Here is a 17602-nt window from a genome sequence, read left to right as displayed (position 1 = left end):
TGTTACAGATTTTTTTTAATTGCATAATAACTATATTGTTCTAAATTCAAAATTGTTAGTTTTTATTTAAACTTTATTGTTCTAATATTTTATTCAAAAATCTCTAACTAAATATACACGACATTTTTTAAACCCCTTAAATGCTTGCATACGCAACAGTATTTAACAATAAAGACATTTAATTTTATTAAACTCAACTACTAAAGTAAAATATTTTTTTTTGAAAAGTTTTTTTTTCATTAAACATTAGATCTGCCCTTAATATCCGATTTGTATACATTTTTGTTTTTCAGTATATAAAGAAATGCAAATTTTAAAGCCTTTTGAAACAGGAATCAGTTCTAATATGTTAAAGACCCATGTTTCATCCTCTAACTTGCACTCTATTATAATTATTGGCCCAAATCTCTATTCTAAGGATCCTCTGAAATAATGTAATGATTTCAATCCAGATTCGTTTGATTGGGGCAAATCTAATACATGATCCAAATTTCATCGAGTTATCTAAAAAATTGTGATTTTTTTTCATTTTTGGAAAATTCACATGGTTAGGCATACAGACGGGCGACTTAGAATAATCGCTGTCGATATTATTGTTGTTGAAACTATTCTATTTTTATTAAAAGTTGTTTTGCTGTTGTTCTTTCCCCGATTGGAAATTGAGTTGATTCAGAGTAATGATCCGATTATCGTTGCAATGTGTTATTTTGTAATCAAATTCAAATCCAACATTCCATTAAACGTAGTAATCGTCGTAAAATGAAATAAAGTAAAGGTAAATCTAAAGTTTAGGGTCCCATAAAAGGGACCTTCACATGTTTTACAAATAACTATAAAGCCATTTTCAAACAAATTCTAGTCGAGTTCTGTCATCAATGTGCAGGTTTAGTGTAAATAAAACTTTGTTGAGATTTATTTTATTTCTTAAAAAAAAAAAAAATCTAAAATAAGTTTCACATATTTCTAGTTGCACTTTTCATTTGACTTGCTGAAAGAAAAAAAAACAATTATTTTCATTTTACCTTGATAAATGAATAAACAAGTCTTTATATGTGAATGACTAAATTGATGAAGAAAAAATAGAAAACATACTACTAGTTCTTGCATATATATTTGTGTGTAAATGACCACTTTATAACCAATGATTTAACAGACAATATAACAACATCACTTGACCACATTTATTTTACTTCGGGGCAACTGTAAGCGTAAGGACTGTAAGGATGTAATATGTACGACTGCACATCCTTACATCCTTGGATTGTTTTTATTATACTAAGTTAAATCTGTTTACAAACCTGGTTTTTTATAAGAGATTTTATTATGTATTACAATTTCAGTTCTAGAGTTTTCGCCACAAAATAAAAATTGAACGATATTTTAGAATTCAAAGAAAACCTAAGCCTATTTCTTCCTATTTACAATGATTTTTCAACTCTTTCCTTGAAAGCGCTTATTTAGTTAAAATGCGTTAAGGAACCAATACTTTAGCATTTAAAACCCTTATCTAGTAATGCAAGTTTTCACTGGGTTATTTCTACTAAATCTTGTGTGTGTTGTTATTTATTTAGCTTAAATCTCATTTCGTTTTACGTTGCTTTTTTGTCCTCCATTGCAGCACACAAACCACACGTCGTAAACAACAACAAAATGCCAGAGAACGTAGCCGTCGTCCAAAGTCAGATGTTGTGCAACAGCATGCGGATAGCAGTATAATGGGCGATGAGGTAAGTCAGTTGTGATACAATACACATTACATAAAAATTTCTAATAACGTATGTATAGCAAAAGTAAAGGATAAAATCTTTATTTGAGAACTTTGATATGTGTAAAACATTGTCATGTGAATCTGTTGATATTATTTTCTGTTCAACAACTTGTAAATGATGAGGATCATCATGATGATTGTGATAACTATATTTAGATGCTGATATATTTATTCTTTGTGTATTTTTATTTGGAAAACAATTTCTGGTCTACTATTTGCTGTACCAACAAATTTCTACTCAAGTACTGTTGTCGTCAAACAAGTTGGAAAAATATTTAAAAATTCTGTATGAAGTATTTTGTTAAATGTGTTTCTTTTGTTTTTTTATGCGCTTTTATTTGAAAATATTAGATTTTGATTTCTTCTAATACATTCTAAATTTCGTGTGTGGTAGTATTTTACCAAAAATATTTCTTTTTGTTTTTCTCATTTATACTGCACGTAATGCACACAATTGAGAAAAAATCTTTTTTTTTTTTTTTTGGTTTCCTTTTTGCCAAAAATTTAATATGAGAAGATTTTTTGAATGACAAAAAAACTAACTGTATGATAACTGCTTTAGTTGTGTAAGAAGGACACACAACAGAATAGAAATGATTCGTATCTCATCAAAATGTAGTCATACAGACTCGTCCTAAATACATAAACATGCATAATAGTTTTTTTTTTTTTGGTTTGCTCATTTCAGAGATGGAACATGTTGCTACAAATATACTTTATTTGGTACATCCTTTACAAACAAAATTTTAAATTTGGTTTAACCATAAATTTAGATTGATAAAGGAGCTATATTTTAGATACCATTATAAAAGAGAAAGTTCTATTTGTACATGTGAATGGTTTATAAAAGAAAAAGTACCATTCTTATATGTGAATGGTTTAGTTTTAAAACTTCATTTGCCATCTCTGTGAAGCATATAAAAACCATTTTTAGTGTAATTTTCCACAAAATTAACATTGTTATCTCTTCTCTATACACTTTTTTCTTTTTCCGTTTTTTTTTCTGTATTTTCCTTAAAATTTATTCAAAATTGCTTATTACACATAATTCTATTAAATTTTACAAATTGTGTTTGTAACTCTTGAGTAGTTTCTAAAAAAATGATATTATTTTTAAAACAAGTAACTTGCAGATAATTTGAAATTATAAAATTGAAAATAATTTGTTCATAATGTTTTTTTGTTCTAAATTATTCAATGACATATTTTGAAAAAATATATTTAAATTTTCCAGCTTTAAACTAAACTTTATTATCTCTGGCTGAACTGAAACTTTAATACAATTTTCCATACTCTAATTTTACTTATAAAAGTACTCTTTTCATTAACTTTAAAAATAAAAGCTGCCATAACAAAAAACCTTTATAAACTGTAGGCAATAAAAAGTTTTCTAAAGTAACTATTGTTTAGTTTGGTTTTTAATTACTAGACCATGTCTTAAAATTGTCCACAATTGTGTGCTAACTTTTTCCGCAAGAAAAAAAAAACTTTGGGCGTGATGTGAAAATTGCTCTTTATGGTTGAGGAAATTGTAACAACAGTGTAAATCTGTGAACAATACAAAGCATACTATATTAACCCTTTTCAGTCAGTAATTAAAAGTGAAAATTGCTTTAGACTGTACAATAATAGGATTTATTAAATTACATATTAAAATATTTAATTATTAAATTATTCCCCAAATTTTCTTAATTTCAAAATCTTAAAAGTTTCTAAAATTCTCAAACAGTTTTATTAGCAAATAAAGTATTTTCCAGTTTTAGGTTTCAAATAAATATATCAAACTTCTTAGTAAAACACAGTTAAAAGTAAAACATAGCTTGATTTTGTATGATTTCCGTTCTTAATTTGTTTCTTGGTCATATCTTTAATTTATTTTAAATGTTACTGCCAATGGTGCGTATACTTAATATTTAATAAAAACATTGAAGAGATATACATCATACGCCCCGAATATATGAAACTAACTGACTGTTTCACAACGAAAGAACAGAATTACTACAAATGAACTCTAGTTTCATATATAGACTTTTCTATGTGTGAAAATTGTTACAGAGATAATTTTTGTTAAAATTTACTGTTAATGGTGCGTATACTTAATGTTAAATAAAAAGCAATGAATATGTATTAATCATACGCCACGAACGTATGACACAAAATGTAATTCCTTTGATATCAAGCATCAGAAATGGAAGGTATGGTATTAGAATACACTTGTTCATAGACATGCCTATAGTCTATAAACTAGTCCATAGACTAGTCCATGGACCTGTCAATAGACTCTTCTATAGGCCAGTAAAAGACTAGTCCTTAAACTGTCTCATAAAGCAGAACTTAAGCCATGCAATGGAATTGTACATTAACTACTACTCAATCGACTAGTCTGTCAGCAATCCATATACTACTCTTACAAGAAAATTAAAGAGATACTAAACTAAAAAGGATACTGAAATAGTATGTTTTTTATACCCTTCACCTTAGTAAGTTTGTCATTCCGTTTGTAATTTCCACAATATTATTTTCCGATCCCATAAAGTATATATATTCTGGATCCTTATAGATAGCAGAGTCGATTAACCATGTCCATCCGTCTGTCTGTCTGTCCGTCTGTGTGTCTGTTGAAATCAGTTTTCTGAAGACATCAGGTATCTCCGTGATGCAAAACTTCAATAATTCTGTCAGACATGCTTTCGAGAAGTTTCTTATTTAAAATCAGCAAAATCCGTCCATAAATAACGTAGATACAAGCAAAAATCCGAGACAGCAACTGAAAATTTCATCAAAAAAAGAGAATATTTTGCATGTAGAAACAAGATAACAACAACAACCGAAGTTTGTGCTGGATTGTATGTACGTTGTTGTCGCTTGTTAACGATTGAAACAAAAACAACGTTTAGCATGTTTTTGTTGTTTATCACAATGTTTAAAAAAACTACGTTAAAGAGTATATAAGATTCGGCATAGCCGAATATAGCATTCTTATTTGTTGTTTTTCTACTTCTTTGAACTTTAAAGTATCTAAAACTCAGCACCTCTCTCTCATTGAAAATATATTTGTCATTAAAAATGTTATAAACCTTAAATTATTATTTTGTCAACTAAACCTTAAATAAAATAAATCCTTATAACTGCGAAATAATTTTTATTTCTAAACCTTTCTACGTTCTCTCCTCTTTAGCTCTTTGCTATAAAAGGGAGCTGTTCACTTTTATTAGCAAGTGGTGAAATTTGTTTGGCATAAAGAGTATATAAGATTCGGCATAGCCGAATATAGCATTCTTATTTGTTGTTTTTCTACTTCTTTGAACTTTAAAGTATCTAAAACTCAGCCCCTCTCTCTCATTGAAAATATATTTGTCATTAAAAATGTTATAAACCTTAAATTATTATTTTGTCAACTAAACCTTAAATAAAATAAATCCTTATAACTGCGAAATAATTTTTATTTCTAAACCTTTCTACGTTCTCTCCTCTTTAGCTCTTTGCTATAAAAGGGAGCTGTTCACTTTTATTAGCAAGTGGTGAAATTTGTTTGGCATTTTTAAACTATTGTTGGTTTTTCTAGCTATTTTTTTTTTCTATTTTGATTTAGTCTAAAACCCAAACATTTAGCTAACAAGTGTATAGCAATACATTGTAGATTTTCCTTTTACCAAGCAACTCTCAATTAAAGTTAAAGTGGAAAACTTTGTGGTTTATCATTTATCTCTTTCAATTGAACTCTCTCTCCCTCTTCCTCGTTTAATTTTGTTTTGTTTTTGCTTGCAACACTAGCAGATACTTGTATTAAGTTGTTTATGAATAAAAATCCATTTAAAAATCGTTTAAGCAAACTCTTAAAACTATATAAATTTTTTTTGTATTATTGTACTATGCTGTTATATGTATTTTTTATTATTAAAGTGTAAAACAAAGTAAAAAAAACTTTAGTTGAAAAACATAAGTGCTAAAAATGAATAATATTGCAGCCATAACATAAATGTTTTAACAAGTATTTTTTGGTTTATAGTTTTCTAACAAAAGGTGTTAAGAAAAATTTTTAAAACAATTAAATAAAATTAAAAGAAGTTATTTAATTTAAGCATAAATAATTCTAAGCAGTAGATAAAAAGCTAAAACCTAAAATCCCAAAAATTTTACTTACCCCCAATACTTGTTTTAATTTGGTATATTTTTTAAGCTATAACCTTTTTATTGCTCTTATTGTACTGTATACATAATAAGTAAAATGTAAAAAAATTGTTGTCTTTTTTCTTCTTCTTTTCTATCTCTCCCCGTCATTTGGTATTTCCTTTTTTGTTGTTTTTTTTTTTTGTGTTCCCGTTTCCTCGTTTAGCATTCACATTTAGTGCAGCAGGCCCAGGATGGTTTGCCACAGCCTAGTGCTAGTAGTGGTAGCAGCCGCACCAATACATTGTTGGCCATGCCATATTTTCAGGCTTTACTCAGTAACCTACAGGTGAGGTATTCTCCTATTAATAGCGTGTTAAATAGTCTTATGTTAATTTATTTCTATGTTTTGTTTTCGTCGTTTTTTTTTTTTTTCTTTTGTTACGACTTTGGTTGGTTTTTGATGTTTAAACTGAATGGAGTCAGTGGCGTTTTTAGTTTTGTATACATATTTGAGTGTTTTTTTTTTTTTTTTTGTTGCCTGTTTTGTTTTGTTTTGTTTTAATTTGCAGCAGCCTTTTCTTTGGGGAGTTGTTGTTGATGTTAATTTTTTTATTACCATTGCTGCTGCAACAGTTTTTTGTTGAATGTATAATTTTTTAAATAAATTAAGTTGAAGGAAAAAGTAATTTCGTATTTTAATTGGTTATTCTATATAGCAGAATAGAGGCTAATTTAAACTAGAGATTGACAAAGATATTTTTTGAATGACAGATGTCATCAGTAATTTTCTGATGGAAATCAAAGTTACATAAAGATTTGGTTAGGTTGTTACAGGTAGCCAAATCCGGCTTTACTTGAGTCCAAGTTGATCCCTTTGTAAAAATACCTTGAAGAAGAAAAAGAAAAATAGAAAAAAGTATAAAAGAGAGAATATAGAAGAAGAGTAAGAAAATTAAAATGGTCCAGGAGAAGAGCCAGGCAAGATTGCACTGCAAGTTACAACTGTGACTGAAGGATTACATCCTACTTAGTGGGAATTCAAAATGCACACCCAATCTGATAAATTAATGAACGCAATAAGGCGTTTCAATGGAATATTCGAAAAATTGGAATAGATCGCCAACGCAAGCCGACCCAAGCTTCCGAATACGGAACTCAGCCAAGGCAGGATAATTACAGAGATTCTGACAACTCCTACAGAAGTGATTGAAAGGACACCAATGCGTCTACAATGAACAGTAACACCTTATACCAGCTAACCTAGTTGTAATCTATGAAGATCAATAAGAAAGTTAGACCTGCATGGATCCATATGGGGCCACAGCACTCTAGCTATCATGCAAGTGTGCTCACGCGATCAACGGTCATAAACAATAGAGTAGCAGTACTCGTTAATCTGCGTTTTCAATGCAAGAAGTGGAACGCCACAGAGCTGATCTATTTCCAATTCGCTAAGCGAGGTTCCAGCTTGTGCCATAGTGTCAGTAACATTGTTGCTCCTGTGTCCCCTGACCTAAATTAGGGTGATGTTCGAATGTCTCGCCATCTTGTTGAGAGCCATATTCATTTAATAGCAGCTTGACTATCGGTATAAGTTCTGATATCCCTTTTAGATATGCCTAAGGTACTATCAGCCAATTCGACGCCCTCTTTATCGCTGATACTTCAGCTTGAAGGATATTACAGTCATCATTGAGAAGGAAAGAGATTTTACCGCCAACTCCCTTTGTCGTCTTGGATCTTTGATATACACACGGAAATAATTGTTTGACGGAAGGATGCTTTCTTGAGACTCAGTAAATATATAATATCGGATTTTTCTCTTTACAAACGGTTCCAGGATACTATTGTACTGATGACGGTAGAAGATCCATGATCTTCGCATGACCTATGGCACAGTTATTCCACTTGCCTGTTAGATCCAATCTGGCCGCAGTGGACATAGCCAGTTGTTTGGCTAGTAGGTCAACTGGAAGCCAGTCGAGCATAGTAAACAACGCCTTTGATGGTATTGTTCTAAGAACAACGGTAATGAGAAGCGCAGAAGATCTTATGACCTTTTCAATGTGTTCCCTGAGTTACGCTTTTTCAAGCGCATGCCAACAGATAACTATCCCATACATCATTATTGTTTTAGTAACAGCATCAAAGAGCCAGTAAGCATTATTCGGACTTAAAACCCAGAATGATCCTATGTCCTTTCTACAGACATAAAGCGCCGCAATGGCTTTAGATGCTCTAGAGAGCACATTTGTGCTCGAGGATAGCTTCTTGTTTAGTATAACGCCCAAGTATTTGGTGCTATGCGATAGCTTTAATTAATGTGGTTGTTGTTGTTGTTCCAGAAGCTATCGGAGTAATCAAGCCTGGTGCTAACACCTGACTATTCCAGAAATCTAGTCAGTTACTTTAGACTCTCAACTTTGACAAACTTTTTGTTTGTTGTCCAGAGTTCTAAGCAATATGAAATATGAAACTACTTTTTCCTCAACTAATATTTATATTTTTTTCTGTAGATTTTGTAACAAAAAAAAAATCATTCATTCATCTTTTAAAGGAAATATGAAAAAAGTTTAATTTTTTATTATTTTCTTTTTAAAAGTATAAAAGTTTTCTGTTAATTTTTTTCTCTCCACTTTTTTTATTATTGTTATGAGTTGTTTCTAATTTTATATTGTTTTAAAGTTGTGTTTTTTCTGTTGGCCTTTCATTTCTGTTGCACGTTTGCATTGTTATTATTACTATCACACTTTTCATTTTAGAACTCATTGTGTTATATTCCATTTCTGAAATAAACCAAGAAAATACAAGTTTTTGTTAGACCCCGCCAAACATTTGTTTAGTTTTTTTTTTTTGCATTTTCATAGTTTTTAACCTTTTTCTAAAGAATTTTTTTGTTTTTGTTCTTGGTTTGTAGCAAGTTTGTATTGTGGTTTTTACATTGTTTATTATTTGCTAGTCTATGTTACTTTTTTTCTTTTGTTTTCTTACTGGAACTACAACCTCTTCATCTACATATATATAGTATATGGGACCATCACCACCATTATTTCCTTATATATACATACTTCTTTCCAAGTATTCTTGTTAGTTTATTTTTGTTTTAGTAAAACATGTTGCTTTGCTTGTTTTATAAGTTTGTTTGTTTTGGTTCTTTTTGTTTTCTTGTGTTTTACATCCGTTTCCGTTTGGCAACAAAGGAAACTAGCTGCTATTTAGTTTAAACTCAATTTTATTTGTTCTTTTAGATAAAGTGATTTGTTATTTTTATCATATTCATCATTTATACAACATTTTTCAGTTTTTCATTTGTGATTTATTTTCTATGACATTTGTTTGATAATGAATTAAATTTACTGCTTAATTTTTTTGTAACAAACAAATTATTTAAAGCACTTTTATTAACATTTGTATTGTATTTTTTTCACACTTTTTTTTCAACAACAACACATAATTTAAAACTCATTTTATACAAAAAAAGTGTTTATCTAATCTCTATAATCTTTGTTTCCGCCTTTAAAAAAGGTGAGCTTTTTTGAAATATATGTTTACATTTATTAGTTGGCATTTGTCATAATTAGTTTTTTTAAAACAAATAATTACTATTTGTCTGTAAATGTTTGTTTTCAATTTATTGAAAATTATTTAATGTAAAATTTGCCACATAAAACCTGACATTTAAATTTATTTTTATAGCATAAATAACAAAATATTTGCAAAATCATATCATTTATTTGTTTAGTTAAAATTGATAAAGATTTTTCGTTCATTTATGAATTAATTTTCATAAAAATTTTTGCAACATAAACAAATAAAATGATTTGTGGTTTTTTTGTTTGAAAAAAGTTTAACATATACATACATATAAATAAATAGTTTATGAATTGGGTAATCAAATATTTTAATTAGCGTAAACAAATTTTTGACAACTAATAGTGATAAATAGTTTTGTTTGAAATACATACAAAACAAAATGTTTAAATTGTAATTAAATATGGACAATTAAATTTCAGAAATAATTGCTAAAAAAAACAAAGCAATAATCAAACATTTATTCGAACATAATTTAAATATTTATCCTTTCAATAAGTATATTTATTTACTATTTTTATAATAATTCAAAACTACTTATCCTGTAAAGGAGAGAGTAATATTTATTCACGTTTATACTAGCAGAGAATTAGCTTTCTCATTCTTAGTTGTAGTACTTACTCTCTTCCTGAAAAAAGGCATGATTTTTATATGAAGTGTGCTTATTTGGAAGCAGTTTTAAGTCCTTCAATAAATTGGTTTAATAATTACACAAAAACATATTGACTTTTTTTGCAAGAAACTAAAGTTTTTTAAGCTTATTGGGACATCTGAAAATACATTCATAAAACCTATTTAAATATCTATTAACCTTCCTTGTATATACTGTATTTTTCCAATTTTGCAAATGTTTTTCTGTGATATATTTAGAGTATTTTTTAAGAGTAGTAAAATACATATATCTCCACCTGGTATTTTAGCTTTCCCAAGTCCTTACCTTTCCAACAAACATCTTTCAAACACAAGTGCCAAAATATTCAACCACTCTACAGTCAAATCTATAGTTAGTTATTGTAAAAATGTTATGCATTTTTTATTTCTTTATGTTTCTTCTATTTTTTTCGTTTCCTTCCTGCAACAACAATTTTAAACTTCTTGTTCATTCACCGCCACTGGTTTACACCGCGTTTTTATATAACGACAACTTTAACTCTACTACAACAACTACTCCACTCTTAAACTCTCTATATATTCTACATAAAATACAAAACAAATCATTTCATCAAATTTTCACTAGGTAACAAAACAAATTTTATTTATTTTTCTACTTTTAGTTTCTTTAGAGAAAAAAAAACAAGCATTTTCGATGCAAAATAAATGGGATTTTAGTTGTTATTAAAATCGCAAGATTTAATAAATTAGTTTAGTTTAAATTTGATTTTTGCTATTGTGTTCTAGCACTAAACAACCCACCAACAAAATTTCATATATTTACACTAAAACATTACAACTTAATCTCAACACATTCGCCCAAATGTCTAAAAGCTAACTCTAATCGCTATAAACAATTGGTCAAATGCATGCCCCAAAAACAAAAAGGAATATAATATTCTTTAAACAAATTTTAAGCAAATTTTAGTAAATAACTAGAACATTTCATTATCTCTTTGTCTACCCTTTTCTTTAATATCTTTTTGTTTTTCTAAATGTACAGTTTACTAGTTTTAATTTAGTTATAATATTTACTACAAATACACTGGCTTTGTTTTATTACTATTATTTATTTACTAAATCATACAAAGCAAAAATTTATATCATTTACATAAAAATATATTTACACATTTAACAAATCCACAAAACAATATGGATAGAGATCAGTTAAACTTTGTTATCCACAAAATTCTTTTACTAAATAATTTACGAATTAACTGATCTGAGTCCTTTTATCCCACTTTCAAGTACATATTATTTATTTATGCATACATTGTTGATACCATTCCATTTATATGTATATAAACAAAAGTACCTGTAAATATACATATAAATAATTGAACATTAGGAGGGCCCAATTTATAGGGAATAACTATTGGAATTTCTAACTAAAACCACAGACTCTGTTTTCAACATACACAGGCCCAAGAAAGATCTCTATAGTGTAGTCTATGGTCTAGTCAAGGGTCTAAACTTTAGTCTAGTCTATAGTCTAGTCTATAGTCTAGTCTATAGTCTAGTCTATAGTCTAGTCTATAGTCTAGTCTATAGTGTCTATTCTAGTCTAGTTCTATAGTCTATAGTCTAGTCTATAGTCTAGTCTATAGTCTAGTCTCTAGTCTAGTCTATAGTCTAGTCTATAGTCTAGTCTCTCGTCTAGTCATAGTCTAGTCTATAGTCTAGTCTATAGTCTAGTCTATAGTTAGTCTATAGTCTAGTCTATAGTCTAGTCTATAGTCTAGTCTATAGTCTAGTCTATAGTCTAGTCTATAGTCTAGTCTATAGTCTAGTCTATAGTCTAGTCTATAGTCTAGTCTATAGTCTAGCTATAGTCTAGTCTATAGTCTAGTCTATAGTCTAGTCTATAGTCTAGTCTATAGTTAGTCTATAGTCTAGTCTATAGTCTAGTCTATAGTTAGTCTATAGTCTAGTCTATAGTCTAGTCTATAGTTAGTCTATAGTCTAGTCTATAGTCTAGTCTATAGTCTAGTCTATAGTCTAGTCTATAGTCTAGTCTATAGTCTAGTCTATAGTCTAGTCTATAGTCTAGTCTATAGTCCTAGTACTATAGTCTAGTCTATAGTCTAGTATATAGTCTAGTCTCTCGTCTAGTCTATAGTCTAGTCTATCGTCTAGTCTATAGTCTAGTCTATAGTCTAGTCTATAGTCTAGTCTATAGTCTAGTCTATAGTCTAGTCTATAGTCTAGTCTATAGTCTAGTCTATAGTCTAGTCTATAGTCTAGTCTATAGTCTAGTCTATAGTCTAGTCTATAGTCTAGTCTATAGTCTAGTCTATAGTCTAGTCTATAGTCTAGTCTATAGTCTAGTCTATAGTCTAGTCTATAGTCTAGTCTATAGTCTAGTCTATAGTCTAGTCTATAGTCTAGTCTATAGTCTAGTCTAGTCTATAGTCTAGTCTATAGTCTAGTCTATAGTCTAGTCTATAGTCTAATCTATAGTCTAGTCTATAGTCTAATCTATAGTCTAGTCTATAGTCTAGTCTATAGTCTAGTCTATAGTATAGTCTATAGTCTAGTCTATAGTCTAGTCTATAGTCTAGTCTATAGTCTAGTCTATAGTCTAGTCTAGTCTATAGTCTATCTATAGTCTAGTCTATAGTCTAGTCTATAGTCTAGTCTATAGTCTAGTCTATAGTCTAGTCTATAGTCTAGTCTATAGTCTAGTCTATAGTCTAGTCTAGTCTATAGTCTAGTCTATAGTCTAGTCTATAGTCTAGTCTATAGTCTAGTCTATAGTCTAGTCTATAGTCTAGTCTATAGTCTAGTCTATAGTCTAGTCTATAGTCTAGTCTATAGTCTAGTCTATAGTCTAGTCTATAGTCTAGTCTATAGTCTAGTCTATAGTCTAGTCTATAGTCTAGTCTATAGTCTAGTCTATAGTCTAGTCTATAGTCTAGTCTATAGTCTAGTCTATAGTCTAGTCTATAGTCTAGTCTATAGTCTAGTCTATAGTCTAGTCTATAGTCTAGTCTATAGTCTAGTCTATAGTCTAGTCTATAGTCTAGTCTATAGTCTAGTCTATAGTCTAGTCTATAGTCTAGTCTATAGTCTAGTCTATCTAGTCTATAGTCTAGTCTGTAGTCTAGTCTATAGTCTAGTCTATAGTCTAGTCTATAGTCAAGTCTATAGTCTAGTCTATAGTCTAGTTTTGGCCACTCGGGGCTTAGAAACTTAGGTGTATTTTTTTTGCGAATCTGATACACTATTTCTCATGCTCCTTTTAGCCTAGCTTATAATATTTCTGCAAATACATTAAAAACATTACTTAGAATCACAAAAATAAACTATTTTAAGTCGCTCAAATCTACACATATGTATGTATGTAAGTAAGTATTTAAATATTTACTAGTTAGTGTATACTTTACTTTAAGATTATTTATTTATTATAACATAAAACAAAACAAATAAGATAGAAACATAAAAGCTAAAAGAAAAAGTGAATACAAAACTCACACCCATATGACTACAGTGTGTCTATCTATAACTGTGATGATGTTGACAAGTTTCCTCATTACCAACAACCAGTCTCTAGTGGCACTTAAGTGTGACCTCATTTTCTTTTTGTTAGTGTTTTCTGCTCTTCTCTAAGCTGCGAGGAATAACATATTTGTTCATGTTCGTGCATACCACCGCGTACATTCAATAGATTATATTATTCCCTACAACTATAAACAAAACAAAACAAAACTTATATCCTTTACACATACATACTTGCGTACCATTTTTCTCTTTTGCTGCATAGTTTTAGGGGGTAGGGTGAGGAAGAGTATGCACTTGTTGTTATTCTTAGCATGATTATCATTATAATCCTTAATATGTATTATGTTGTAACAATAACTAAGCATAACTTTAATAGAAATTAATCATTACAAGGTTTTAGAAAAAAAACATAAATATATAAGTTTTGATGATTAATATCTAGTGTAAACATAATTAAAGACTACAAAGTTCAAAAGATTTTATAAAAATAAAAATTTGATGTTTAAAATTTTATAATTTCTGTTTCATTTTCATACATTTTCAATTGCTTTGATATGAAAACAAAAAGTTTGTCAATAAATTGTTAAAATGATAAAGATACAAACAGGATTTATTATCCTTTAATTCTACATATCCTAAACTACTTTAGAGGAAAATGTTATCAAGTTGTTGTAATTATTTCTTTAACATATACATACCTTAATTTTTATATCTTTCATATAAAAATTTTATTAATTTTCCTTTCAACAACTTTGTCAGCTTGAGTTCATTGTGATATATAAACAAACATTCACATAATGCCAGATACATTTATATTTTAATGGATTTATCAACTAACCTGTAATAAATTAAATATTCTTCTATAATTTATGGTAGAAATCCTAACATTTAGACATTTTAATATGTTTGGTAGAATTAATAGAGTCACATTAAAAATATGATTTAAATCAAACAACAAACTGAGTGACAGAAAATATAAAATGAAAATACTTTTTAGAGCGTAAAACAAATAGAATTTTCACATACATTCTCACATACATCCAAATAAATTCATATATAAATAAATGAAACCAAAAGAGTAAAATCATACGAATGATATGATAAATTAATATCATAAAAGTGAAGAAGACATGTAGATTTATCACACAACTACTAACACGTAAAATGGAAAAAAACAAAAACAGCAACAACAAAATGTGGCAAGTTAATTGCATGTGTGTGTGCAACATTTACAGGATGCACTCTCTTACACCGACATAAATGTATTCAAAAGTTTTTTTTTTCTTTATTTGAAAGCATTGAATATGGAAATTTTAATACCAGTAATTAGTTTATAATATGAGTTGGTTGGTCATGCCAACAACTTACACACGAACACTTGAATAAAATTTTCTTACTTATAAATTGTTAAACGTACTAATTACCCTGCAGTTTTGCAGGGAGTCAATGAATACTTTTTGAGGCATGTGTTAAACTTTGTGATTATAATGAGGAGAGAAGATCAATCATCACTTTAATGTGTATCAGAAATATAGAGATGAAATCAATCTTCACTTTACTGTTTCTAATGAAACTGAAAAGAAGACATTTTAAAGTGTACTTCTAGAACTATTTACTAATCTCTTTGAAAAGTTAACTTCTTACTTATAGAACAGTTTTGGGAAATTTCATACTAATCGGGGGTTCAGTTGTATGGGGGCTAGGTGAAATAATAGGCCGTTTTCAGTAGGCTTCGTCCCTGGGACAATAGAAGATCATGTACCGAATTTCATTGAATTACGTATAAAATTGCGACCTGTAGTTTGATTACAAGGTTTACATGGACGGACGGTCAGATGGGCAGACAGACAGACGGACGGACATAGCTAAATCGACTCAGAAAATGATTCTGGGCCCATTGGTATACTTTAAGGTGAGTACAGGAACAATATTGTTGTGCGTTACACAAACTCATTATACTGTCCCCACTAAAGTGGTGTAGGGTATAAAAATTTAATACATTTTATATTAATAGAAAATGTTTGACAAATATCATATTTTTTGTGAACTTCAGTTCCCCGAACTACTGGTAATTTTCTACCTACATATGTACATATGAAAAAGTTAATATATTTTTTGTACGCCACAAAAACAACAATCTAAAGTTCTCACAATTTATGTAAGTGTTGAGTTCAACACTTTTACATACATACATATATTTTGTTCATACATACATTCATTCATTTATTCATTCATTCGTAAGTATGTTTTTCTGTAATTTCGTAAGTTTTTTTCTGGATTTTTGCCGAGCTACATGTGTATAAATGGTATTTTAAAGTTAAATTCATAATTGAAAATCTGTTCACACAGACTGCACAAATACCACAAAAACTCCCATGCACACTATCACAAGTAAACATATGTACTTTACACTAGCGGATAAAACTGACTAAAATTGTGTTCGATAACTAGTTAATATCCTTGAAGTAGTTGGACAATCTTTTACAAATTTATCCTTTAATTTACAAATTTCGTTTATTTTCAAATCCCAGTGATAAAGAGTGCAAAATATATTATATATTTTATATAACAACTTTTAATCAGCTAGTTTTAGTTAACACTGTATATGTACAATAAATATACTATGACACCTCAGTCTTTCTGTCTGTCATAAATTAAGCTTCGAACATGTTTGTAAGTGATTTCTTTTTTCCTGTTTCTTTTTTTTTTTTGTATTTATATCAGAAACTGGGTTAAATTTTATACAAAATTATGAAAAATTCAAATATAAAAGTTGAAAGGAAATTTTCCTACATGAAATCAAAATCAACATTTTGTTCTGTAGCAATAAAATCAAAAAAAATATATATCAGGAATTGAATATGAAATGTATGCCATATAACTAAATATAAATGAAAATTTATTGATGTATGAATATATGTATGTCGGTATATGTATATGTCAGGAAATAACAAATGTATGCGAGAGTGTATGTTTATTAATATGATTACAGTTGCAAATAAGTTCTTAAAGTTAAATGTTAAATAAATTTTGAAGCATTTTATTTGGTCTGATCAAATTTTCTTGTAAAGATTTATTTTTTAGAAAAAATATTTGCTTTTGGAAAAAATTGTACTAAAAAGAAAGATAACCCATTTTCCAAGTTGTCTTGGTCTATTGCAAAGGTATCTAGACATAAAAATACTTAAACTGCTTTATTGAAATACACAACTGTTTTATGTAAAATGAAAAAAAAAAATGTGTATTAAATGTTCAACTTAGTTAAACACAGTTACAGATTAGTTGCATAATTTATAGCTTTTTCTGCACCAAAAGAAAATTGCAGAAAAAAGACATATGTACATTAGGGTGGCCTAGTTTGTAGGGAGGACAAATAAGGTGTCAATATTCCCAACTAAAATTAAGGTTTAATTGATTCTAAGATACCGTTTCTCAAAATTTTTGTCCTACCGTCAATATTTGGTGAGCTGGATAAAAGGATTAAAAGGTCCTTTTTTTGAGATTTTTATAATTTTTGCATATTTCTTCCAAAGGAACAATATGAAAGTTAGGTATCATAAGAAACGTCCTTGAGAGACGCTTTCAGTAGCATATCAGAAATTTTTGTATAACAGGAAAAGTAATTGAAATTTTCTAATTTTATGGAAAATATTTAGATTTTTTACATTTTAACACAGATGAATTTAATATAAGTAATTCATTGGAATTAACACATAATAATGCCCAATAAAATTTACCGAAACGGTTTTTTCCGTTTTTCAAAATTCAATAAAAATGACATTTTTATCCTTTCATCCAGCTCGCCAAATATTGACGTCAGGACAAACATTTTGTGTAATGGTAACTTAGAATGTAACTTCGGTGAAAATATTAGCAATTTCCATTACGGGGCCACCCTAATGTACATACATACTTGCTAAAATAAAGTTGTAAAAATATCCTGGCATATTTGCTAACAAAGGTTTTTATTTCAAAGAA

At 28.8% G+C, this 17602-nt stretch overlaps 1 protein-coding gene across 2 annotated transcripts in view; it reads left to right on the top strand.

The window, feature by feature from the left end:
• The window catches only part of LOC119616323 (protein madd-4), a 123605-nt gene that overhangs the window by 92695 nt on the left and 13308 nt on the right, over positions 1–17602 (top strand). For both annotated transcript variants that reach the window (XM_037972679.1, XM_037972680.1), the window contains exons 14-15: positions 1619–1727; positions 6105–6227. In XM_037972679.1, the coding sequence (XP_037828607.1) occupies positions 1619–1727; positions 6105–6227 (232 nt within the window). The remainder of the gene's footprint in view (positions 1–1618; positions 1728–6104; positions 6228–17602) is intronic.

This window comes from Lucilia sericata, unplaced genomic scaffold (genome assembly GCF_015586225.1).
Source record: "Lucilia sericata isolate MDLA Ls3-8-SP2 unplaced genomic scaffold, ASM1558622v1 Contig000067F_arrow, whole genome shotgun sequence".
Classification (NCBI taxonomy): domain Eukaryota; kingdom Metazoa; phylum Arthropoda; class Insecta; order Diptera; family Calliphoridae; genus Lucilia; species Lucilia sericata.
This window is presented reverse-complemented; position numbering and strand designations above follow the sequence as displayed.